This window comes from Mustela erminea, chromosome 14, assembly GCF_009829155.1.
Source record: "Mustela erminea isolate mMusErm1 chromosome 14, mMusErm1.Pri, whole genome shotgun sequence".
In the NCBI taxonomy this organism is placed as follows: Eukaryota; Metazoa; Chordata; class Mammalia; order Carnivora; family Mustelidae; genus Mustela; species Mustela erminea.
This window is the reverse complement of record NC_045627.1, coordinates 13,251,427-13,277,027: the sequence shown is the minus strand read 5'-3', so window position 1 is coordinate 13,277,027 and position 25,601 is coordinate 13,251,427. Positions and strand designations below refer to the sequence as shown.

Genomic DNA, 25,601 nt, shown 5'->3' with positions numbered 1-25,601 from the left:
AGTATTTCATCCTTGCTGCCCACATTTCCCAGTCTGGCAGTAGGGGTTCGGGGCTGAACGTTGTTGCCACTTTGGCCTCTCTGTGTTACTTTGTGTCAGATTTATTTAGGGTCTGAGGTTCCTTCCTGCAGTCCAAGGTGGGCTTGGGGTATCCCTCGGGAATGGGGAGCAGCCCCTAGCGCACCCATCCCCTGCCTGGTGTCTGTTTCTCCGGGGGCCCGGGGGCTGTCCCAGCCCATTTGAAGGGGGAAATGCAGCCTGAGCTTTATGGCAGCCAAGTGCAATTGCCGGGGCTGGTTAGCAACTTGGTTCAGACAGGCTGCTAATGAGTGCGAGGTCACAGTCACGGCCATGTTCACAGAGAGCTGAAGACAGTCTTCCACATTTTGTGACAGAGTGTTTTTGTATTACAAGCTGACAAAGTAATGTCTTTTCCCCCGGTCTCCCCATCTTGGCGGGGTGGGGAAGGAAGTCCTCTTGTCTTGCAAGGGAAATGGGAAGTTCAGTATTTGAAGTACCTTATAGCCTTTCCTGGGAAAGCGTTATCTCTAATGGTTCCAAACAAGTGTTGTGGAGGAACTTTCAGCCCTAATGGATGTGTTTTTCTTCCTATTCCCTCTTTCTAGAACCCAACACGGCTAGTTAAAATAGCTCCAAGATACAGTGCGCCTGTAATCCATGTCCTGGATGCGTCCAAGAGCGTAGTGGTGGTAAGTGTAGGGCCTTGCGTCCACTTCAGATATTTCATAAGGAGAGGAGAAGATACAGAGTTCAGGGCATTTCCCAAGATGATGATCATCTTCTTCTTCTTCTTCTTTTTTAAAGATTTTATTTATTTATTTGACAGACAGAGATCTCAAGTAGGCAGAGAGGCAAAGAGAGAGGAGGAAGCAGGCTCCCTGCTGGGTAGAGAGCCCGATGTGGGGCTCAATCCCAGGAACCTGGGATCATGACCTGAGCTGAAGGCAGAGGCTTAACCCACTGAGCCACCCAGGTGCCCCCCAAGATCTTTTATTTTTGTGCAATTCTACTAAAAAAAATGTGGAAGAAAGCTTACGGCTTGTCATAGTGTCATTGTGGGGGTCTGTATTGCTAGAAGGGGGCAGCCAGGCGAGGAGTCCTGAGCTGACCACAGAACGCTGGTCTGAGTAACGTGGAACCAAGACTCTTGTGGCCTTGACACCAGCCTGAAGGGAGAGAGGTTTCAGCCATTTACATGCTCTTACAAACATGAATATATACCGTCTTAACTTTAAGCCAGAGCTAAAAACAATGTTCATTTAAAAAAAAAAAAAAAAAAAAAAAGTCCTATGTCCAGCTATAAAGACTGCTAATGCAGCAAGGGCCGAACCAGAAGCCAGATGAGGTGTGGGCACCGGTACTCCCTTTGGTCAGGCCAGCTGGATGGCCGGCAGTGGTAAGCTCTTCTCAAATACAGAGAGATGGCCACCTTCTGAAATTACTCAGACTCAGTCTTTTGATCCAGCCGCAGTGGGCATGGCCCAGGCCTGTGGTCTGGAATCGAACACTTGGAGAATTGTGAAATATGGCAACTATGTAGAGCTTTAAGACTTCAGGATGCCCTTGCTTTCTTTCTTTCTAAATAAAAGCCAAGGTGCCAATTCTTAGTTATTTCTAAATTATAAACTATATTTTCAACTTTTTCCCTCTCATTGTGTTGTTATTGTTACGAAAAATAAAGAATAAAAGCATAAAACATGTCTGAATGGTTAGCCTGGAAACCCACGACAAGCTCTGATTTTGTGGTGGAAAGTTCACAAAGATCAGCCCATATAATGGGCATGAGCTTGTTTCCACCAAGCAAGTCAGACTGGGCAGGGAGGGTCTTGTCCCAATGGCTCTGGGTGCTAGGGCCCCCGGGGGTGTGGACGGTGCCTGCAGACTGGTGTACTCTGTCTACCCAGTGGGAGCCATGTCAGAGTCCTGTTAAAAGTTCTTCAAGTGTTTAGAAAATCAGGATTTGCTTTCTCAGAGTCTAAAATCTAGTGGAATGCAGTATTTTAGGCAGTATTTTAAATAATATTTAAAAACACCAGTTCCGTGTACTTTGGGGAGCTCAAGAGTAGGCATCCCCTTCCTGTCTTCATTAAGCCCTGCTGGCTTTCCTAAGTGAAGACTCCATTTAGCGAAGGTGGATGGAAGCCCGGGAAGTACTTTGTGGGGTGAATAGTGAATACCGTGCAGGAGCCTTTTGTTAGGCTTGTCGCAGTGCTCCTCTCTGATTAGGTTCCTTGAAGTGTTTTGGCTTTACACTAACTCTTCGGGGATTGGATTGCTATGAGAGATACTTGGAAGATTCACGTGGAATTGTAGACATTTCAAGCCAATGGGCTCCTCAGCCATCGTCCAGTCTAATTTGGTCAGTTTCACATAATGTTACTGACCTTCCAGGCCCTTGAGTTGGAGAATCCAGCTAGAGGCTGAGAGATGATGAGGCCGTGCAGGGTTTTGAGCTGATGGTCGCCAGTAGCTTTTTCTTCTTTCTTGACAATTGTATTTTGAGCTTTGCTGGGGGCTATTCTCTCATCACCTTGGTAATCCCAGTCATAGACAGGATTTAGCTCATCCTAATTTTATAACTGACTGAGTTGCCTCCCATTTCTCAGATGATGGGTTTCCTTTCTTTTACTAGCAGAAGCTCATGGTTGACCATGGCCATGAGTCTCATTCCTTCAGCAGACCTTTAGTGAGGAGATACCTCATCTATGCCAGGCACAGAGCTAGAAACTGGGGACACGAAGGCAGTTAAGGTGCAGTCCTGCCCTCCAAGGCTTGTCCACTTGCCTCCAAGTGGATATGCAGACAGACACTAACAGCCTGTGGGAAGAGCAGTGAGGGAGAGATGCACCAAGTACCTTTGAAACACAGAAGAGCCGAACCTAACTAGGGTGTTGTGTGGGTCCCCAGGAGACCCTCAGTTTCAGTGATGTGCTTGAAGGACTCCCCGAACTCAGAAACACCGTTCTACTCACAGTCACACTGTATTGCTGCCAAGGGATACAGATTAAAATCAGCAGAGGCAAAAGATACAAAGGGTAACATCCAGGAAAGGCCAGGCACCAGCTTCTTGGTGTTCCCCCCCATCCCCCGCTCTTGTGGAATCCTACGGACAGTGCTTAATCCTTCCACAAGTGACGTGGGATTCCACAGGCAGCACATTGCTGACTAGGAAAGCTCAGCCAAGCCCTGGTGTCTGCAGCTTCTTCTGGGAGTCAATCCCATAGGAATGGAATGCTAAGCACCTGACTGTTAATTACTCCAGATTCAGACAGATACAACATGAGCCAAGTCTCCCCCAAAATCATGTGGTCCAGGCTCCAGGTGGATGAACAGTCTTAGGCAGGATATAGCCAGGGCTTCGAGCTGATCTCTCGGGAGCCACCAAGAGCCACCTGTTTCTCTGGAATGTGTGATCGACCGTTGGACATCCTGGGTCCACTGAGCTAGTCTTCAACTGTGCACCCCCTGGCAGGAATTAGCAAAGCTGGCAAAGGGAGAGGGAATGACAAGAATGAGGAAAGGCTTCCTGGAGGAGGCATCATCAGAACTGACCAGTGTTGCTCCTGTTTTCTTTGTCTCCTTTTGCTCCTCTGTGGTTCTTGAACGTCGATCTTGCGTGTTCAGTGCTCACAACTATTAGATGAGAATCTGAAGGATGAATATTTTGAGGAGATCATGGAGGAATATGAAGATATTAGACAGGACCATTACGAGTCTCTCAAGGTAAGTGACAAAAACACTGCTAGTTTGGCCATTAAAATGATCCTGCATTTTTTAATGTGACTTTATTGTTTTAAGGAGGCAAAGATTTAGGATCATTTTAGAGATGCCCTGTTTCCTAGTTCAAATTGGAATTCTCTAGTGTCTAAGGTCCCAGTAATTTGGGGACTATACTAAAAGTAATTTCATTCATTCCACCAAACATTTATTGGGTACACAGTAGCTGTTAGGTGCTGGGCCAGATAGCAGAGTTATGAGAATGAATAAAGCATTGAATGAAACATTATATAGAAACGACCCTCCTGGATCCCTGTTCTTGAAATAGCAAAAGAAAATGAAGACATCAGATAGGACCATTGTCACCTCTCTCCCTCCTGCCTAGTGCAGACTGCGCAGAGCAGTGTTACGAGAACTGTCCCTCTCTAGATAAGCTTCAGGGAATCATTGGAAAGCAGACATAATCACTTGTTAGAAGTGGCTAGGATATTTCTTCCCAGTTTATCTGCCTGTTGGACCTTGTCTGTGGTGGGGCGCCCTTTGGGGGTGGCTAGGCGAATGGAAGGAGACAACAAACCGTGAGAAAACAGGTATTTCTGAGGTGTTGACTAGCCCAAGATACTGTGCTTGGTTTTCTGTCGCTCCTTAGGTCTGCCTGCAGTTGACTGTTTCTTGGCTCTGCCTTCTGGTCCGAGAGCTGGCCGATGGCAGGCTGGTTAGCCCTGGCCTCAGGTGTTCTAGCCTTGGCCTCGGGTGTTCTAAAAGGACAGGCAGGACACCACTCTGTTGCTGTATGGTTACTGCATGGTTAAGGGATCTATATCAATATTTAACGGATATTTACTGACTCTTTACTCTCTGTTGTTCTGGTGCTAATGGGAAGCCATATTGGGTGTAAAAGGAAGAGCTTTTTAGGATATGAATTTTCAGTAATAAAAAGAAGTTGTGGGTTTTGTTTCTTTCTTTCTTTTTTTTTTTTTTTTTAACAGAAGTCCCAGACTAGCTTTTGGGATGCACTTTAGTAGTATCAGTTGAAAAACTAAGAGTCTCTGACTAAAATAACTTTTCTCTTTTTCATAGGAAAGAAGATACTTAACCTTAAGTCAAGCTAGAAAAAACGGTTTCCATATTGACTGGCTGTCAGAGCCCCCTCCAGGTCTGTCTGGCTGTCAGTTAGAGAAAGGCTGTGTGATAATGAGAGCTGGAGAGGTGTTTCTATTTACTTGGCTACAGAATCCAATGGGCAGCTAGAGACTCTTAATTGTGTCTAATAATAGTGACAGAGACAATGATGATTGAAAAAATAAGTAAATAGGTACCATTTATGGTGGATCAAACTGTGTCCTGAGACTGGGCAGCTCTGAGTGGTGAACGTGCTGTTGTCCCCACTCGCATGTGAAGACCCTGAGTTTCGGGTCAAGAGCCCAAAAGGTTTCTGGAGTTCTCTCTCTGGTCTGTCTTCTGACCCACACTCTTTCTTCTGTGTGGGACTCAACGGGCCCCTCCACAGCTTGATGTAAGTTCTAGAGACCTGCCTGGGTGGTGCTGTCACTGAGTGGCCTGGGTTGCAGGGCAGGCCCAAGTGTAGACATGGAGTGTCTGAGATTGAAGATTCCCTCACTCTGAGGAGACTTTTAGAACATCTCAGCAAAGCAAGAGCTCCTATCTCTTGTTCACCCTCTCCTGTTCTCGCTCTGAATGCTTCCTTCTATGTCTTTTGTGGGTTTTTTTTTTTCCCCTTTCTTATTTCCAGCCACGTCTCTTGCCTTATGGAGGTGTTTATGAGGGAATAAAAGATGGAAGATGTTTTGACACACTCAGAGAGGCATGAGGTACAAATGCAGAACTGAGACCGGTAAATGGGGGTTGTATTACTTGAATCCGTATTTCCAAGGTAATACCTCAAACCTGGTCTACTTGTTCACAACATCTGTGTTGTGCATATGCTCAGCAGAGTGGAGATCGTTAAATTGGAAGTGTACGTGAGACTGGATCTGATTTCAGTCCTGCTGAGCTTAGTGTGGTTGAGTAGGAGGAATGCTGCATCGGGAGTCAGGAGGTCTGGGTTCCACTCCCAGTTTGGCTCCTGGCTCCAAATCACTGAATGACCTTGAGCGTCTCACGTCTGTGGTTCACAGTTTCTAACATGTAGAAAGGAGTTACCCTGTGGAAGGTTGTGAGGATAAAAAAAGTTCAACTTTTGAAAAATGTAAATCACTGTATAGTCCAGCTGTTATTTTCCCTTTACCTTTCACTTTGAAGTTAGAAAAACATCACAAGGGAAAGTCCCACTTTGACCCAAACATCCAGCACAATTCAACGGAGACAGTCCTTTGAAGGCAGTGGTGGTGATACTTTTTGAATGTCCATCTGTCCCAGGGTCGGGCTGCTATGGGGGCCTGTACTTACGGCTTTAGAAGGGCCGAGGCCCTGAGGTACAGCCCGCAGAAATGTTTCTGAGGACAACCGAGTCTTCTAGTAGTTGCAGGAAGTCACTTTATAAAGGGAGAAAGAAGGGCTCTTCTCTCAAGGTCCTTGGTGGTAAAATTCCAGAAGAGCATCCTGCAGTGACTACAAGGCAAGAGTGAGCATTCATCCAGAGGAAACCTGTAGTTTCTTCTTAATGGTCCGACACATCAACACAGTAGAATATTACGAAGAAGAGATTATTCTGAATGGGAAAAAGATGACCAGCAACAAATGAGAAAGAGCTCCCATGAGCATGTATGGGAATTTCCAGGCAGAAGTAAGAAGTATAGAGATTTCCAGGCAGAAGTAAGAAGCAGCTCTACTTTCCCTGTACTTTTCTCCCTCTCACGTCTACCTCTGACTATGTGATGACACAAAAATACTCTTGAGGCTCTGGTGTTAGCCCAGAGCACCTGAGATGAGTAGGAGACTGGGAGTTCTCCGATCCCTGTTTACAGAGCAGGGAACTGAGGACACAGGGGCCAGGAAGCTGGTGGTGTGGTGGTGACATCTGACTGTGGCCCGACCCCCTGCAGGGTTGGGGGGTGGGGTGCAGGAATGCCGCTCCTGGTGTCCCAGGGAATCCTGGGACACCGTCTGTCTCTGAATTCTTTGTCATTAATTCACTTACAGTCTATTTTAGACTCGCAGGGAGCCGTAAAGAACAATATGTTGAAGATTCATGTATACCCACTAGCCACCTAAGAAATAACCTGGTGTAGGGGCGCCTGGGTGACTTAGTCAGTTAAGCATCTGCCTTTGGCTCAGGTCATGATCCCAGGGTTCTGGGATCAAGTCCCACATAGGGCTTTCTGCTCAGCGGGGAGTCTGTTTCTCCCTCTGCGGGCCACTCCCCCTGCTTGTGCTTTCTCTCTCAGACAAATAAAATCTTTAAGAAAAAAAAATAGGGGCACCTTGGTGGCTCAGTGGGTTGAGCCTCTGCCTTTGGCTTGGGTCATATAATCTCAGGGTCCTGGAATCGAGCCCCACATCGGGCTCTCTGCTCAGCAGGGAGCCTGCTTCCCCCCCCCCCCCCCAACCTCTCTGCCTGCTTGTGATCTCTCTCTCTGTCAAATAAATAAAGTCTTAAAAAAAAAAAGAAAAAAAATTTAAAAAATTTTTTAAAGAAAAAAATTTTTTCTTCTTTAAAAGAAGAAAAAAAATTTTAAAAATTTACCCATTTAAAAGAAGAAAAAAAACAAAAACAAAGCAGCACATACATAGTGGGAGTCACCCTTGTGCTCCTCCCTCCCCTGCAGGATCCTGAATTTGATGCCTTGTTTCCATGCGTTTCCTTATATTTTGCCTGCATACGTATGTAGCAGTGGGCAGTAGAGAGGATTGATTCACATTTCTAACATTTTTCTAAGTGGGTTACTGCATGTGTCTTTCTACAGTGGCATTCATTGTAGTATTGTCTTCATTTGTGCAAGCGAAGTAGAAACCCAGGTTTCTTCTCTTGGACTGAGGGGCTGAGGGAAGAATTTCCAAGGGCAGTGTAGATAGCTCCCCGGGAAGAGTGGTCTGATTTAAGATTCACTGTGGAGTTACTCCTTCTCCGTGATCTCTGAAAGTTCCGCTGTGTGTAAAACAAGTCCTATAGGTGGCAGGTGACAGGAGGGAGGGGGATGGGGAAGTCCCAGAGAAGGGAAGAGCCAGCCGGGGAGGTGTGCGTGCAGGCGGTGGCCATGTGTGCTGGGCGCTCAGCAGGTTCCAGCATCGTCCTTGACATCAGGACCTCTCTTTACAGTGAAGCCCACGTTTCTTGGGACTCGGGTCTTCGAAGACTATGACCTGCGGAAGCTGGTGGCCTACATTGACTGGAAACCCTTCTTTGATGTCTGGCAGCTCCGGGGCAAGTACCCGAATCGAAGCTTCCCCAAGATATTTAAGGACAAAACTGTAGGTTAGTTCAGGAAGCCCTCCCTTTCTGCTCTGCTGTTCAGATGTAGTGTTTGGACTTTGAGGATGGGAAGGGGAGGCAAGCAGAGGGTTTGGATTCTGTCGGATATAGTTTATGGTTATAATCTAACGTATAACATAGGCTGTTGTTTCCCTGTTCAGCTCTTCCGTGGTTTTAAACTGCTAGTTTGGTCCACGCTTATGGGATAATTGGGCATTTTGTTGATCTGTTCTTTGATAAATGCTTATTGATACCAGTTTCGAAGCAGGCTCTGTGTCGGGCCCTGGCAATTAATAGAAAGTAATGGGAGTACCCTTGCTCTCCAGTGCATGGCTTAGAGCTGGTATGACCACCAGCAATGGGCAGTTCCTGCACGGCCTGCCACGCTCCTGCCAAGGGGCCGAGTCCAGGGCATTTGTGAACACAAGGCAACGAGGCCTCACACTGGGAGGTCAGGGGAGGCTTCCTGGGGGAAATGGTATGTGAAGTGCTTTTTGAAAATGAAGTGGGAGGGACTGTGACTAGGGATGCGAGATGTCCCTGGAGAAAAGGGTGTCCTGGGCAGAGGAGAGATGGGAAAGCACAGTCACATGTGTCCATTGGGGGAAGTGCCAGGAGTCCATTGTGCCTGGAGCACAGGTGGAGGGAGGGGGTGAGAGGCTAGAGACATGGGTGAGCTGGTAAACCACTGGCCCCATTTATCCGGCCCAGCCCCACTCCCAGAATCTAGCCCCAGAGGCATGGGGTCACCATGCCAAGCTGCTCAGAGGATTAGGAGAGAGCCAGAGGAGAGCAAGGTGGAGGGGTGTCCTGCTAGGAGGCTGAGGTTAGGGCCAAGAGGGGCCTGGCATGGGACAGGCACCCAAGTGCAGCCCTGGAAGCACTGCTGAGGGGCTGGGCCCACATTTCCCTCCTCCACCTATTCCACGGCCCCAGAGGCCACTTCGAGGTCTCTGGAGTGATGAGTGCGCAAGGAAGGTCGGTGATGGAAGGATCTGGCTGGCTTCACTTGCTGGGGGGCTCCAGGTTGGGCTCTCTGCCCTTTGTTGAACTGAGGCAATTGGGGGTGCTGCAGTCAGCCTGAACCACCAACCCCAGACACGGACAAGCAGCAGTGAAATATTTGGGGGGGAAAGGGAGAGTGGGAGAAGATGTCTGAGGAGGAGGAGTGGCTTTAAAAAGAAGTGCTTTTTTGCTGGCTCTCCTTGGCATTTTTAAGTGAGTTCTTACCATGTTCTCCTAATAGGCGAAGAGGCCAAAAAAGTCTATGATGACGCCCAGAACATGCTGGAAGTGCTGATCGATCAGAAGAAGCTCCAAGCCAGGGGCGTGGTGGGGTTCTGGCCGGCGCAGAGCGTGGAAGATGACATCCACCTGTATGCAGAGGACGCCACGCCGCAGGCTGCAGAGCCCATAGCCATCTTCCATGGGCTAAGGCAGCAGGTACGGGGAGCCATGCGCTGCTGAAAAAACCATCAGTAACAATTACATAAGCCTGCGCTGTGTCTGCATGATAGGTCTGTACTGCCTCACCCCGGAGGACCACTCAAAGGCATTTGTGAGTATGGTGGTGAGAAGGAGCCGGTGTGGATTGAGAGGCCGACCCCTTGCACCAGGAGGAGGGGGTGTTCGAGGTGGTGTTGGACAGGCCGATTGGACACGCTGTTGCTGCCTTGGTGCTCACACACAGATGGACATTGCCTTAATCAAAAACATCGGTTTGCGTGCATGCATATTATTAAAATAGGCCAGTGGCTCCCTATCTCAAGGGGAAGACAGGCAGGGACACACGTTTGCTGAATGTCTGTGAGGGGCCAGGTGCTTAGCTGGGTGCGGGCCAGACTGTCATCCTTCACTTCCATGCCGCCTTGCCATAGACACTTTACGTCTCCATTCCACAGGGGTGGGGGAGGAAGGCTCACGGAGATGGTGCTACGTCCGCGGCCTCAAGGAGGGGAGCACGGCTCGTCGCACCCAGCAGCTGTTCCTTCATCGCACTGGCCTCCCTCAGTGCGAACCGGCATTTCTGAACGCGGCTGGCTCTGCTGTCTCCCCACCCGGGAGAGTGCAAATACCGTGCGTGTGTCCTTGTGGCCGCGAGGAGAAATAGTTGTCCTCCAGAGTTGGAGCCGGAACCATTAACAAAGGGTTGCAGTAAATCATCCTGCAGAGTTCCACTGCTGTTTTCGGTCATTCAGAAGTGATAGTATTGCTTTTAATCATAAGCACCATGTAATTCATAGTGACGGGTGGCTTCACTATAACAGCATCTGACGGGATTCTGTAGTTTGGGATGTTGCTACCATAATAAGGTCGGGGGGTGGGCAGCTCCATCCCTCCTGCCTATGCCCAGGTTCCGACACCACAGAACACAGGCCGCCAGCTCTCGTGTTCTGTTCCCGCCCCTCCTCACTAGTCAGCTGGTGACTTTGCTCCTGCAGGTGTAACTCAGGTCACAAACCTCTGCCCTGGCCAGGTTTTTTACGTCCAGCACCAGTCATGACCAGGCAAGCTGTGGCAGGCCGTGTGAGGGCAGTTAATGGAATGACTTCTCCATGTGCATATGTTACACATTCGGATAAGTCACTGAGCTTTCTCCCAGCATTCTGGAAGATTCTGGCTGCAGCTTCTTACTGCCTTGAGAGGCTTCTGTCTCTGTGACTGTAGTGACTGTCTCTTCAGTGCTGTGGTGCTCTGTGACCTGTCTCTCCTTTTGGTGCCAGGAAGCTCTGTCTCCCTCGGGCTTCTGTTAGCGAAGAATGGTTGATGGACAGAGTGCAGCTGGAAAGCCGCTCCTCCCTGCGTAGTGGTCTCTGCTCTGTGACATTTCTGGGGGCCGTGATCAAACACCTTCTGGCCGCGTAACCATTTCTGCCCAGTGTTGGTTTGTCTGTGCTTGCTTCCAGAGTCGGCAAGCAAATGATAGCTCTAGAGCCTCTGGTGTGCCGCTCATTGATTAATTGATCAGTCTTACATGCCATACAGTAGTCAGGAGCGTGGGTTGTGCTATCAGACCCCTGGCCTACCACTGGCAAGCTCTATCTCTGGTTTCCTGTCTGAAATGGGCCTGATGGTATCACTTACTTACTTCACATGGTAGTTGGCAGCATGAAATTAGCGAATTCACTGCAGCACCAAGAGTAGTGCCTGACGTACAGTAAGCACTCAGTACGCTCTAGTTACTGGCTGTTCATCTTCCCATAAGCACTCAGTCCATACTAGTTACTGACTGTTCATCTTCCCAGCAGGTATTTCTTGGTTGTGAAATATGTATATGACTTTATCTGCCCTCTTGGTGGCAGGGGGCAGTCCGTCACCATTTGGGCATGAGAAACAGGCAAAGATGGGCACCCGGCCTGGAGGAGAGGCTCCCGAAGTGAGGCTGCTGAATTCTGGGTCTCCCGAGCCACCACCATGGCTGGCGGCACAGGGTCCTGGGCTGCTGACCTGACGTCTGCTGAACTGTGTCTGCTGATGCGAACTAGAGGCTTCTGCATTTAGCGGATCCCCTTTGGATGTAACTTTCAGATTTAATGTTGATTTTGAATTGAAAACACCTTTGGGGAAAATTTATTTGAGATGAATGCTTAGGGTTCCGGTTGCTAGCACAGTGCCTGGAGACATACGGTAAACATGGGAAGGAGCAAACTCGGGGGTTTCTTGACTGACATGTCATGTCACATCATGTCATGTATTTTTTTAGAATCTTATCTCTCTTGTTGATTCAACAAATATTTGTTGAATACTTGCTACATATCAGGCTCTCTTGTAAGTGCTGGGGATATAACGGTGAACAAAACAGACCTCCCTGTGTGAAGCTTAGATCTGTCTGCTGAGACTAGATTGCCGTCTGTTGCACATTGTTCCCACGTCTGCGCTGACGCTCGGTCCGTCTGTCTGTTGGGTTTGAAGGCCGAGAAGGACTCTGCCAGCACGGACGCGTACCACTGCCTCTCAGACTTCATCGCTCCACTGCATTCCGGTGTCCGCGACTACCTGGGCCTGTTTGCCGTCGCCTGCTTCGGTGTGGAGGAGCTGAGCAGGGCCTATGAGCAGGAGTGTGACGACTACAGCAGCATCATGGTCAAGGCTTTGGGAGACCGACTGGCAGAGGTAGAGCGGTGGCACTGGGCATGGGATGGGGAGCGCCACGGGGCCAGGTGCTGGGCAGCCCTTGGCATCTTTGTCCTGCTGTTTCGTTTTTACCGAGTCAGATGAGGCTGGCGTTAGCATCCCATGCATTTTTATTTTATTTTAATTTTTATTATTTTTTTTTTTTTAAGATTTTATTTATTTATTTGAAAGAGATCACGAGTAGGCAGAGGCAGGCAGAGAGAGAGGAGGAAGCAGGCTCCCTGCTGAGCAGACAGCCCGATGCGGGGCTTGATCCCAGGACTCTGAGATCATGACCTGAGCTGAAGGCAGAGGCTTTAACCCACTGAGCCACTCAGGTGCCCCTTATTATTGTTTTTTAAATTTATTTTATTTTTTCAGTGTTCCAAGATTCATTGTTTATGCACCACACCCAGTCACATGCAACTTTAAATCCGCTTTTCTTGAATTGTTCTCACACATAATGTTTTGGGCAAAGGGACACCTCCAGCAGTACCATAGTTCCTAGCTGTCCTTAAAACAACGGTGTCTTCCCTGCAGTTGTGATGTCTCCCTTTGCTTGTTGTGACATCCTTGTGAGGTGCCTGAGAAATGCAGGACAGATTTCTGTGCCAGGCCTCCTCGTTCTCCTGTTGTGATGCACTGTAGATTCCTCATCTTTCTGTGCATGCCCAGGGTCCCCTCTCTTTTTTCCCAAGGCTGGCAGGGGAGGTACTGGCAGCTGGAATTGTCCTTGTGTCTCCTCCTGGCCACTGTCAGGGAAATGTTTTAGTTCAGGGACCTCGAATCCCCCAGGTCCTTGAAGAGGGGACATCAGAGCCCAGGCAGAGAGCCGCTAAGGCAGCGACAGGTGAGCTGGGAATCCTATCCCGCCCCTCTCGCCCGCTTCCTCCCGCTTGCAGTGCAGGCGAGGGGGGCGCCCTGGTGGGCTTTGAGGGCAGGTGGGCCGGGGGGACGGGAGCGCTTGCCTCACCCGCGCATGCCTTGTTCCCTGCTGCAGGCCTTCGCGGAGGAGCTGCATGAGCGGGTCCGCAGGGAGCTGTGGGCCTACTGCCGCTGCGAGCAGCTGGACGTGGCCGACCTGCGGCGGCTGCGCTACGAGGGCATCCGGCCGGCCCCCGGCTACCCCAGCCAGCCTGACCACAGTGAGAAGCTCACCATGTGGAAGCTGGCCGACGTGGAGCAGTGCACGGGTGCGCGCGGGGACCGGGGGGGCGCCCTCCTGCTCTGTGCGGGTCACAGGTGTGCTCCTGTCACAGCAGCACACATGGGGCCACACGTGTCAACATGTGGAAGGGCTCACAATGAAATCCCACCCTTTCCACGTCTGGGTGCTCATCACACTATTTTATGTCTACATTATTGAATAGTCATCCCACGCCCCCACTTTCAGATTGATCGACTTCCGTTACTTTCTCTTAACGTGTAACAGATGAGAATTGAGCTTATCATACTGCCCACCTATCTCCCGTCGTGATTCCCCGCTACAGGGCTTGTCACTGCTTCTCACCTCTCCATTAGTGACCTTCATAGCCGTCAGTAGTTCACATCTCTCGCAGACTGTGTGTCTGGACACAGCTCCTGTCCTCACCTCTTCCTCTCCTGGCTTTTACCTTTATTGACACAGTTAACAGTGTCAGTGAATAAATCAGAAGCCGTCAGTGTCGATCAGGTGAAGGGGACTTGGGTTCTGGTGAGGGACTGAGGCATTTGGGTATACACTGGCAGGAATAGCGTGGACTCCCGGAGCCATAAGATACCGATTCGAGTCCTTCCCTGCTGTAAGCTACCCGGTGCTCTCCAGCAGTGTTTAGGTTTCATGCTGCTCTGTTCCTCGTCCGTAAGATGAGTGGCTTAGATGGGACAGCCTGGGACTCCCTCTGAGTACTGCTGTGGGCTTGTTCTCGGGGCCCGACTGTTGGTCATCCCAAGGGGCAGGAGCCTGGGATCCACATGGTGCCTTCTTCCCAGGGTTGGCGCTCCTTCTTTGAGAGGCCCAGGCTTAGGGGCAAGAGGCTTCTGTCTCTGATAGTGGAGGACTGGCGGTGGGAGGGTACAGTTTTTTCCAGGCCTGCCCCCTTGAGTTAGAGGAGACTGGCCTGAATTTCGTGCTGTGTCATGTGTCCGCCTCGACGGCATGAGCTCACGTTCCTTCACCTCTTCTTCCTCAACAAGGGTTAATTGGGTGCTGCCAACCGCCAGGCCCTGTGCTAGGCACTGGAGAAATCAGCATTTCCCCTCTGTGTTGCTTTCTCCAGGCATTAAGTTAACGGAATCCCTAGCGATGGCACCTGCTTCAGCAGTATCCGGCCTTTACTTCTCTAATTTGAAGTCCAAATACTTCTCAGTGGGGAAAATTTCCAAGGATCAGGTAAGTTAGCTGTTTCATTGTGTGTGGCTTCCCTAGATACCTGTCTTGTCTTACATGGAACCGAAGAACCTATTTTATTTTACATGTGAATAAGAATAAAAAGGAAGGGAAAGTGTGACAAAATTCACCCCCAGCTAATGTCTTCATTTGGTATCAGCTCATGACCCCGATTCTCGCCCTCCCATCTACGCACCTGCGCCCCCAACGCCCCCAATGCCCCCAACGCTCACGCACTCCAGCCTCATCTCAGCACCAAAGACTTACTGTGTGTTGTCTCGTGCCCAGAGAACAAGGAGACTTGGTGACTAGACAAATATCCATCTCCATCTAGCTTAGTAGATTGCTCTAAGACAAGACATGGAAGGCTTCCACGTTTCCTAGCAAGTCCTGTGTCAACTTCACTTCAGAAAGTCTTAACCATTTGGGTTCAGTGTGCTGCTTTTAATCTTTTGCAGATTGAGGATTATGCTCTGCGGAAGAACATGTCTGTGGCTGAGGTTGAGAAATGGCTGGGACCCATTTTAGGATACGACACAGAGTAACTTTTTTTTTTTTTTAAATTCTTTTCTCTGCTTGAGGATCCTCAAGGAAGCGTAGTGTAGAGTGCCTTTAAAATGAACGGCAGCAGCAGACCCAGCAGCCCAGCTGCCCCTGGGCGACATTCGTTCTGCTTCAGGCTTTGGAAGACCGTTCGGTGGATGGAACCTTCCTGTGTCCTTGGAAAGCAAGTGGCTCCTTTCTAGGGGACCTTGAACCAAGAGCAGCACGCACAGCTCTGGGGGTTTTCCTGGCTGGTCCCTCTGGACGGGACAGGCTGGAGATAGAGGTCTTTTGCATTTCAAAGCAAGTCAGCTTGCTTTTTTCATTTTTACTTTGCATCTAGGAGGCCACTTGTTATCTTTTTTTTTTTCCCCTTTCTCTTGCTCTTAAGAAGAAAAAGGCCCGAGACTTAGCTGAATAGAGAAATATAGGGAAAAAATGTGACCCCTGGCAAAATCACTGTGTGTGCAGTGGGGCATTTTAATCTGAATGGTTGCAATAGTAGACTCTGACAGGGAAGAAGGTGTAAGTTTGCTCTCCCTCTGGAAGACCTTATTTTCATTTTCTGAAGTCCCGATTACATGGGACAGAAGGCCCGCTCTCACCGTTGACTGCTCAGAAATGCTCAGGCTGTTTACCCTAGTGTGGCCAAACACTGGTGTTCTCGTAGGATTTCATGCTCCCTGCCCTGACGGGGGAGAAGGAGGTGGGGCGAGGTGGCTGCTCGGCGTGGTTAGCGTCTTTTGGCTGTTTTCCGGAATTGAGAGGCCTTCTGCTGAGCTGGGGTGTCCCGTGCGGAGTTGGACGGATGAGCAGCGTGACTCCACTCAATACCCCCGTTTCTGTACCAACCCAGCTGCGGGTTCCCGCAGTGTAGGAACAGCACAGGGAAGTGTTACCGGTTGTTTCGGGGGAAACGGCGAAGAACATGAACTTTGAAGGGAGACCTACCTGGATTCACATTCCATCCTCGCCACTGCCTATGCGACGCAGGCAAATTGCCTCCACTCTCCAGCACTGTCTTCTCATCTGTTAAAGCAGGGGCAGCGATTCCAGTTCCTCCATCAGGGGCCTGAGGGGCGGGTAGATGAGGTGATGCGCACAGGGCACGTGGCAGGGGCTCTGACTCATGGTGGCTCCTGTGGGGCTCAGTGGGTAGCGCCTCCAAGCACATGGTTAGTCTTCCTGGCAAGGGAATAGACTAACAGGCAAGATGATACCAGGGGATGCGGTTGATAATGACCAGTCTGACTGCCCTTGGTGCCCTTTCCTGAGATTAGATCCCTGTTTACACTGTGACTGGGACAGGGCAGCTGCCTCCGTGTCCTGTGAACCGGGAGTACTCACGTTTGGTGTGACAGCACTCTCCCTTGGCTCTCGTAGCTGGCCTTGCTTCCCAGAGCAGTTCTAGCAAGTGTATGTTCAAGTGCATTAGAGGCAAAGGGAGAATATCTTAGGAGAAGGAGAAGCCTCCGCATCTGCGTTGTATCCACGTGGACTTAGCGTGTAACGGGCCTTCAGCCGTCACTGGCCCTTGAAGCAAACACAGCTGTGTGCTTCTGTGGGTACCGTTAGTCTGTGCCTGACTGAGAACGGGACTCAGCTTCCCGGGACACTTAGTTGGAAGACTTACCTTCTGGTCCATAACAGGTGTGTTATTCTTGGTACCTTCCTCCATGAGAAAGAGTGATCTCCTCCGAATATTTGAGTGTATTTCGTCAGAATTAGTTGCTTAGAGTCTCCTGATGGCACTGAGTATTTACCATCTCTTCCCTTAGCTGGTGATGTGGCAGAATGGCTTCCTTGAATGTATCATTCATCTGATCCCACGAGGGATGCCTTTTTTTTTTTTTCTCCAAAGACAAAAACAGCCAAAAAGTTTGAGCGCCTGCATATTCATGAAAGAATGTAAAATGCAAATAGAAAACCCCTCCCTTGTACATGTCACACCCTAGGAAAGCAGGTAGGTGGCTGTGCTGAATGCAGGGTCCCTTCTGTGTCGGAGCCTATCCACGCAGAACCTCTTCAGGTCATCACCGTCAATGGCTGTCCCGTGAACCCACTTGCTGTCACCATTTTCACCAAAGATGCCACATTATTTTTCCCTCTAAAGAGGTGCTTGTTCAGGATCTTCCTCTCTCTGTTGCTTGCTGTGCTGTCCGCACTGAGGAGCCTGGTTTGTGGGGTAGTGGGGAGGTTGGGTGTAGGACAACCCATTTCTCTTTGGAGATGTTCTCCTCTGTCCTCCCTGCACTCACAGCCAACTCACGTAGAGAACAGTCTTTTTGTTTCTTTTTGGCACACCCTCAACAGATACTAAGTATCTACTGCTCCCTCTTTCTCTCCTGAACCCAGTGAAGTTGGGTTTTTACCTGCCTCTTCTGGCATCAGTGACCCCTCAGAGGTTAGACCCAGTGGCCTTCCCAGTGATTGTCATCTGCTTGGGCTTGGACAATACTGACCCACTTTTTCAAAACTCACCTTTCCCTACTTTCCTCTTGGCATCACTCTCTGGTTATCCTTCTGTGTTTTGGTCATTTCTCAGCCATTTTCATACTTTTTTTCTTCCTCTGCCCATTTAAATCCTGGTGTGCTCTAGGGCCTGTCATTGGTGACCTCCTTAGCACATGTAGTTTCACTGGGCGATCTCATGGAGTCAGTATTCCCATCTGAGCTCCGTCATGAAGAGCACAGCATATATCCAACAGCCCCGGACAGATGGACACCTCAAACCCTATGTGTCTTGTCTCATTCCTCTGCAATTATAAAATTCAGTCGTGAAGAATGGTGCTACCACTCCAGGACCAAACCTCACAGCCTGTATCACCTTTGGCTTGGACTGTTCCAGGGATTTGGAAAGTGAGCATGGGAAACACACACTTAGCCTACTTTAGTCGGGACAGCAGTTGAGACACTTTGGGAAGGCAATGCTTAGATGAAGGCCTGACTTGGGACTTGAAGAATAAAGATAAAGCAAGGTAGGAACAAAAGAAGAGCTGTCTGTGTTCACGAGCAGGGATATGAAGGATTGTAAAGGTATCCGGTCTCCCCAAATTGATCTGTAGGTTCAGTGCCATTTCCAACAGAAATTATAATAGAGGCTGTGTTCAGGGTGACAAGCAGATACTTAAATTTATACGGAAAAGGAAATGATTAAGAATAGCTGAGTGCTTCCAGATACGAAGACAGGGTTACGAGTCAGTAGTTGTGTTGTGTGTGGTGCAGAGGTGGGCATTCCAAGCAGGGATGTGAAATGGGGAGCCACAGAATAACTATGTGTGTCTTGACCTTTATGACATGGCGGAGGTGGCTTGGCACATCCGGGAGGACAGGCAGGGTGACCACACAGGGTGCTGTGACGATGCTTATCTGAAGGAAAAAGATGAGATCTGGTTTCTGCCACACAAGTTATCCAGCCATCAATTCCAAATATATTAAGGTCTTAAATAAAAAAATATATATGTTTCAGTGTTTGCATGAACAAGCCTTAGGGCAGGAAAGAATCCCTTGAGACATAAAGCACTAACCACACAAGGAAAAGATGGTTACATCAACCTTTTTTTGTTTTTGGTTTTTTTAAAGACGGATGTTAAGGTAATAAACAATGGAAAGGAGCAAAAAGACAAGCCATGACTTGAGATCTTTGTATTACACTTAAACTGACAAAGGATTAGTAAGCAGAACAGATAGAGGGTTCCTATTTAAGAAAAAAAGAAACTGGGCAGAATTAGACCAGGAAAGGCATTTCCCAGAAGAGGAAATACATGTGGCTTACAGAAACATGTTGCACAGCATCGGAGATCAGAAATACGAATGAACACAACAATGAGATCTCATTTTTTATACCCATGAGGTTTGAGGAAGTTCAGGAGCCTGATATGGGATGCCGAAACAGCTGCGGCCAGTGACCAGGCACCTGTGCCTTAGAAAACTACGCTCCCCCACCAGAGTGGAACTCCTGCAGTGCCTTAGGATCTGGCTTCCAACTCAGACTCCCTCTTGGGGATCTAACAGATTTGCACACCTGCACCCGGAGGTGTGGGCGAGAACGTTCATGGTAACATCTTCATAAGAATCAAGAACCGAAAAACCCAAAATGTCCATCTGTCTCTAGGGAGATGGATACATAAGCAAGGTATATTCACGCTGAGGGGTATTAAATTCAGTGGTGGGAATGAATGAACCGCAGCTGTATGGGACAATAAGAGTGAATCTCAGAAAATAAGCAACCAAAGCAGATTCCAGAAGACCACATGTTACGATGCTATTTTTATGGAGCCCCCAAACAAGCAAAACCAAAGAATATGCTGTCTAACCATATGTAAACAGTAAAACTGTTGTGTTTAAAAAAAAAAAATAAAAACAATAAACCAAAATTTAGCAGCATAATTAACCCTGAGGGGGGAAGCGGAGCGGATTGTAGAGGGATACGTGGGTGGATGCAGTTATTAGTAATACTCAGTTCTTGGGTTGAGTGATAGGTTTATGTATGCCTTGTAACAGAGTTTTATGTGTTAAATGTATTTAATGCATGTATTAAGTGTATTTTAAATAAAGACAGAATAATAAGTGAAAATCTGAGTTGATGACTTTGTATATAATGTTGTATATGCGTCAAGTAGATGTTTTTTGGAAAGGAAGGCCGTGTCTACCAGAGTGAACAGTGCAGAGGTGAGGGCAGAAGGGTGCTATGAGCGGGGGCCATGGTGCCCTGGGTTGAGGGCCAGCGTGGTTCCTGCCTGTCAGGCTTTGGTGAATGAATGCACGCAGTACTGCTTGCTATGGCACAGGATGTAGGAGGGAAGAATAGATGACTTTGGGACAGGTTTGATGAGACTGAATATGGACAGTCAGAAAAGTGACTTTGGAATTTGGAAGACTGGCCTAGGATCAGGGAGGTCAGATGGAGGTCAGGTCACAAGGGTGGACAGGACAGCTTGTAGAGAGTGTGAGGAGGAGGAAGCCCAAGACAGAGCTGGATTCCAGGAATGGGGTGGGGGGGGCAGCTCTCTGGGAGAGTCCACATCCGGAGGTCCAGGAGAGGGGGTGTTGCTGCAGCATCGTTGGGAGATGTGGGGACCATTGGCGGACAGTGGTGGGTTGAAGGTTGAATGGGTGGTGAAGAAATTGTCTGTTACTTAAAGAACATTGGGTGTTGAGTTTGATTAGTCTGTTACAGATTTTGGATACTAAACCTTTATCAGATATTTTTTTTTAATATTTTATTTATTTATTTGACAGAGAGAGATCACAAGTAGGCAGAGAGGCAGTCAGAGAGAGAGAGGAGGAAGCAGGCTCCCTGCTGAGCAGAGAGCCCGATGCGGGACTCGATCCCAGGACTCTGAGATCATGACCTGAGCCGAAGGCAGCGGCGTAACCCACTAAGCCACCCAGGCGCCTCCTTTATCAGATATGTTATTTGCAAGTATCTTCTCCCATTCTGAAGATTGCCTTTTAGTTTTGTTGATTGTTTACTTGGCTCTGTGGAAGCTTTTTATTTTGCTGTAGTCCCAAAAGTTTGTTTTTGCTTTTGTTTTCCTTACGTCAGGAGAGAGAATCCTTAGTAAGAAGTCGCAATGACAGATGTCAAAGAGGTTACTGCGTGTGTTCTTCTCTAGGATTTTGATGGATTCCTGTCTCACATTTAGGTCTTTCACCCATTTTTAATTTATCTTTGCATGTGGTGTGAGAAAGTCATCCAGTTTCATTCTTTTGCATGTTGCTCTCCAGTTTTCCAACACCATTTGTTGAAACTCAACACCCAAAAAACAAATAATCCAATCAAGAAATGGGAAGAAGATATGAGTAGATGTTTTTCCAAAGAAGACATCCAGATGGCCAACAGACACGTGAAAAGATGTTCAACATCACTCATCCTCAGGGAAATGTAAATCAAAACCACAGTGAGATACCACCTCACACCTGTCACAATGGCTAAAATTAACACAGGAAACAGCAGATGTTGGTGAGGATGCACAGAAAGGGAACCCTTTTACACAGTTGGTGGGAATGTAAGCTGGTGCAGCCACTCTGGAAAACAGTATGGAGGTTCCTCAGAAAGTTAAAAGTAGAACTACCCTACAACCCAGCAATTACACTACTGGGTATTTACCCAAAGGTTACAAAAATACTGATTTAAAGGGGCACTTGTACACCAATGTTTGTAGCAGCATTGTTAACAAGAGCCAAACTACGGAAAGAATCCAGATGTCTATTGACAGGTGAGTGAAGAAAATGTATGTGTGTGTACACACACACACACACACACACACACACACACACACACACACAGAGGAATATTACTCAGCCATCAAAAAGAATGAAATCTTAACCATTTGCAATGATGTGGATAGAGCTAGAGTGTTGTACACTAAGCAAATAAGCCAAGAAAGATGAATAACATGATTTAACTCGTGTGGAATTTAAGAAGAAACAGGTAAACATGTTTGGGGGAGGAGAGGCAAACCGAGAAACAGACTTCATTATAGAGAACAAACTGAAGGTTGCTGGAGGAGAGATGGGTGGGGGGATGGGTTAAACGGGTGATGGATATTCAGAAGGGCACTTGCGATGATCACTGGGTATTGAATGTAAGTGGTGAATTACTATGTTTTGCTCCTGAAATTAATACTGCACTATATGTTAACTAGAATCTAAATAAAAAATTGAAACAAAACGTTGGAGTGGTAGGTAGAATGGAGAGAGTATTTTAAGATAGAAAAGGATTTTTATGCCAGGAAGAAATATAATTAAGAGGGTTACAGATAGTGCACAAAGTAAACAAAACAAAACAAAACAAAAAACATATGTTTTCACCTAAGTCCAGAGAGACTGGACTTCCATCTACCAGTCCCCCACATTTTAAACCTGAGAGTTGTCCCTACCCTCCCTCTTTCTGGAATGTCATGTCCAGTTGGTGGCCATACTGTGACTGTTTTATGCACTAAATACCTCTTCAGTTCCTGTCTTCTACCCTGCCCAGGCTTAGAGTCTCATTTCTTCTCTGGACTCGGTCCCCGGGGTGGGTTTCCTGGCTGCTGTAGCTGTAACCAGAGAGCTCTCTGAACCTTCACTCTCGCCCCTACCCTGCTCTCCAGACCAGTAATGCCCAGCTTGCCTAGGATTTGTCCAAAGTGCTTACACACTTGCAAAGCTATCCTTCCACCTTCTCTCTCTGCAGGCCCTGAAGGAGGTTTCTGCTCACCTTGTCTCCGCCGCCTGATGTAACCTGGCCCCCAGCTCCACCCAGGCCTCAGGAAACCTTTCCAACCCTCCAGTCCCTGAAAAGCTACGTGATCCCTCTTCCTGCTAGGCGTTAGAACCATGCAGATTTCCCACTGCTGTCATGGTGGAAGAAGAAGCTATTTCCCCATCAGACTGTGATTCTTCAGGGCAGGTTTGCAACCTTGTTCATCTTTGTATTGACATGTTTAAAATAACTCGGTTCCTGATACCTGCCCAGTAAATGTTGGCTTGAGTTGATGAGCAGATTCTCTCACGGGGCAGTGGTTTGTAGGGAGAACATTCTGTGAAGCTCCACGAGGGCAGGGCACAGTCTCGCTGATGGGGCTCAGAACCCCCAGAGCCTAGGTCGGTACCTGCCATGTAGTTCACTGCATAAAGTATTTTCTAAGTGAGCGGGGACAGAGCCATGATGATTTATTCTTGCTCAGAAGACCGGGACTTGAATAAGCCCTAGCACCCTGAACACCCATCTTCAGGATTTCATATTGGAAGGAACAGCCCCGTCCCTACTCTCTATACTGCCCCGTGAAGACAGCATATTGACAGCCCTGCAGAAAAGCCTCACTTCATAGCTTCCTTGATACAGATCAGCTGGATGGATGGTGAGATTACAGGACACAGAGTATTTTTTTTTTAAGATTTTATTTATTTATGAGAGAGAGAGCATGAGCTGGAGTGGGGGCAGGGGGAGAAGCAGGCTCCCCACTGAGCAGGGAGCCCAGTGAGGGACTCGATCCCAGGACCCTGGGATCATGACCTGAGCTGAAGGCAGGCGCTTAACCGACTGAACCACCCAGGTGTCCCGAGGGCACAGAGTATATGTTAATTCCATATGTGTATGTGAAAACACACTAGTATATGCAGTGAAAATGTCTGGAAGGGTACACAGGAAATTCTTAAGCGGTTACTGCTGGGCAATGGGACTGGGGCCCAGGGGCGAGGGACTTGTGGTGGGGACATGGCTCATTCTGCACTGCTTCAGAGTTCTACAACAATCTATTGCTGTACTTTAAAAAAAAAAAAAAAAAGATTAGCTTGGCAACAAACTCAGCTTGAAATAGATGCTATTTTGAATAATCTGAGTGAAAAGTTAGGATTTAAATCAATTAAGCCCCAAACTTGGTCCCATTTCTCAACACATGGAATATCTAATTTCACTTACATTCTCTCTTCTTCGAATGTGATTTTCAAGGCTATTTTTTGCCTTGTCCTTTGCTTTTAAGTATTATTACAGCCTTTTGGAGAGACAAAACAAGTGATTTCGGTAATTGTTGCCTAGAAAAGGATTGAGTTAAATGATTTTTGAGAACCTTAAGATTAGATATCGTGTGAAATGGAAGAAACAAAAACCAGACAGACTGAGGAATGATGTTTATCACAGTCTCTGCCTTCTATAATGGGACACGTACGGCAGCCTGAGTGTGTGAAGCTCATGGCCTCTGAGAAAGGAGCTTTGAACTTTCTACAATCCTGTTTGTTCTTTTACCCAGACAGAAACTCAGAGGAGAGAAAAGTGACATTTCCTCCCAAATTATCTGATGGATTTCAGTGCTTACCTGTGTTCAGTCATGCAGCATTGTTTATCCTATTATAGGAAAGAAGATCCATTTATTTCATGCATGTCTTCAGTAAAAACAGGTGAAATCTAGCGGTCCTGGTGGATAGTGCTTAATGTCACTAATTAAAAATATTCTTACCTGATATGATAGATTGCTTTTTAATTCTGTTAAAATGAGCACATCAAGAAAATGTGAAGAATTTCAGTGAAAAGCATCTGAGTGTCACATGGCTTGGTTATTTTTTAAATACAGCAACTCTTTTGAGAAAAGGCAGCTCCGAGCCCTTTTTCAGTGGCTTGTCGTATAGAAAGCCTTCTGTTCAGCTGTCTGCTTGCTCCTTGAATTGCTCTGGGCAGGTTATAATGTACCTGCTTTAACACTGTTCAGGAAGTTGAAATACAGAAAAGCCTAGTGAGAGCTTCATCATTAGCAGAACCAGTATTGAACCCTGGATTGCAGAATCCTGTTTCCCTCCAGTGTGCCTTCAAATTAATTAAATTTTGAATAAAGCTAGGCATCAAATACCAGTGAGTGAATATATTCCTCACCACTCCCCCCCCCCAAACTGGTGAGTTATAATAAAAGGAAGGAGATTGATAAAGTTAATAAGTGTTTGAGCACATCTCATCTCGACATAGGGATGAGTTTGGGTACAGTTCTCTTTTATGATTAGAAAAATGGGGACACGTGGGTGGCTCCATTGGTTAAGCATCTGCCTTCAGCTCAGGTCATGATCCCAGCGTCCTGGGATCGAGTCCCACATTGGGCTCCCCACCCAGCGGGGAGCCCGCTTCTCCCTCCCTCTCTGCCCCTTCCCCTGCTCATGCTCTCTCTCTCTCTCTCTCTCTCTCTCAAATAAATAAATAAATAATCTTTCTTAAAAAAAAAAAAAAAGAAAAGAAAAATGGTCAATGAACTGAAAATAATTTAAAAACCTGTTCATGTTTCATGCTCTGCGCCTGTTTACTAGTCAGACCGGAGGAGCCAAGAGAAGAGCCTTACAAAACTTCTGTCTCCCATAATTGACTATCATGAAGAAAATGGGCAAAAGCAAACCTGCCTTCACCAGAAAGCTGGAGATACCTCTCCTACTTGATGAAGTACTCAAGGAAGGAGAACATTTGCAGTAGTTAACACCAGAACCAAAAGTTTAGAAATCATGTCCGGTGCATAGGGGGAACTTTATTTGTTAGATGGATGAGCTCATACCAGAGGCTTAAGCACCAAGAAACCAGCTAGGAAGGGAGATAAGTCAGAGAAAGACAAATACTGTATGATCTCACTTGTATGTAGAATCTAAAAAAGCCCGAACTTGTAAAAACAGTAGAATGACCGTTTCCAGGAACTGGGGCTCGGGGTCGGGGTGTACTGGGGAGATGCTCTTTAGGATATAAGTTTACAGCTAGTAGACAAGTTTTGGAGATTGAAAACACGGCATAGTGATTATAGTCAACAACACTGTATTAGGAACTTCTAAGTTGGTAAGAGACCATCTTGTAACTGTTCTAAAAGTAAAAAAGAAATGATATGTGACTGGGTAAAGGTGCAAGCTCAGCTTAATAATCACATTGTAATATATAAATGTATCAAACAACACATTGTGGGTCTTAAGCTTATACAGTGTTACATGTCAGTTATATTTCGATAATAATAACAAAAACAG

The 25,601-nt window shown here is 47.5% G+C and overlaps 1 protein-coding gene across 1 annotated transcript in view; it reads left to right on the top strand.

The window, feature by feature from the left end:
* Positions 1-19,706, top strand: part of MTR (5-methyltetrahydrofolate-homocysteine methyltransferase) — a 110,343-nt gene extending 90,637 nt beyond the window's left edge. Inside the window, exons 26-34 of the mRNA XM_032313764.1 lie at positions 627-710; positions 3,646-3,744; positions 4,819-4,894; positions 7,958-8,113; positions 9,357-9,553; positions 12,023-12,223; positions 13,224-13,416; positions 14,482-14,594; positions 15,050-19,706. Coding sequence (XP_032169655.1) covers positions 627-710; positions 3,646-3,744; positions 4,819-4,894; positions 7,958-8,113; positions 9,357-9,553; positions 12,023-12,223; positions 13,224-13,416; positions 14,482-14,594; positions 15,050-15,136 — 1,206 coding nt within the window. The 3' untranslated portion in view covers positions 15,137-19,706. The remainder of the gene's footprint in view (positions 1-626; positions 711-3,645; positions 3,745-4,818; positions 4,895-7,957; positions 8,114-9,356; positions 9,554-12,022; positions 12,224-13,223; positions 13,417-14,481; positions 14,595-15,049) is intronic.
* The last annotated feature ends 5,895 nt before the right edge of the window (positions 19,707-25,601 follow it).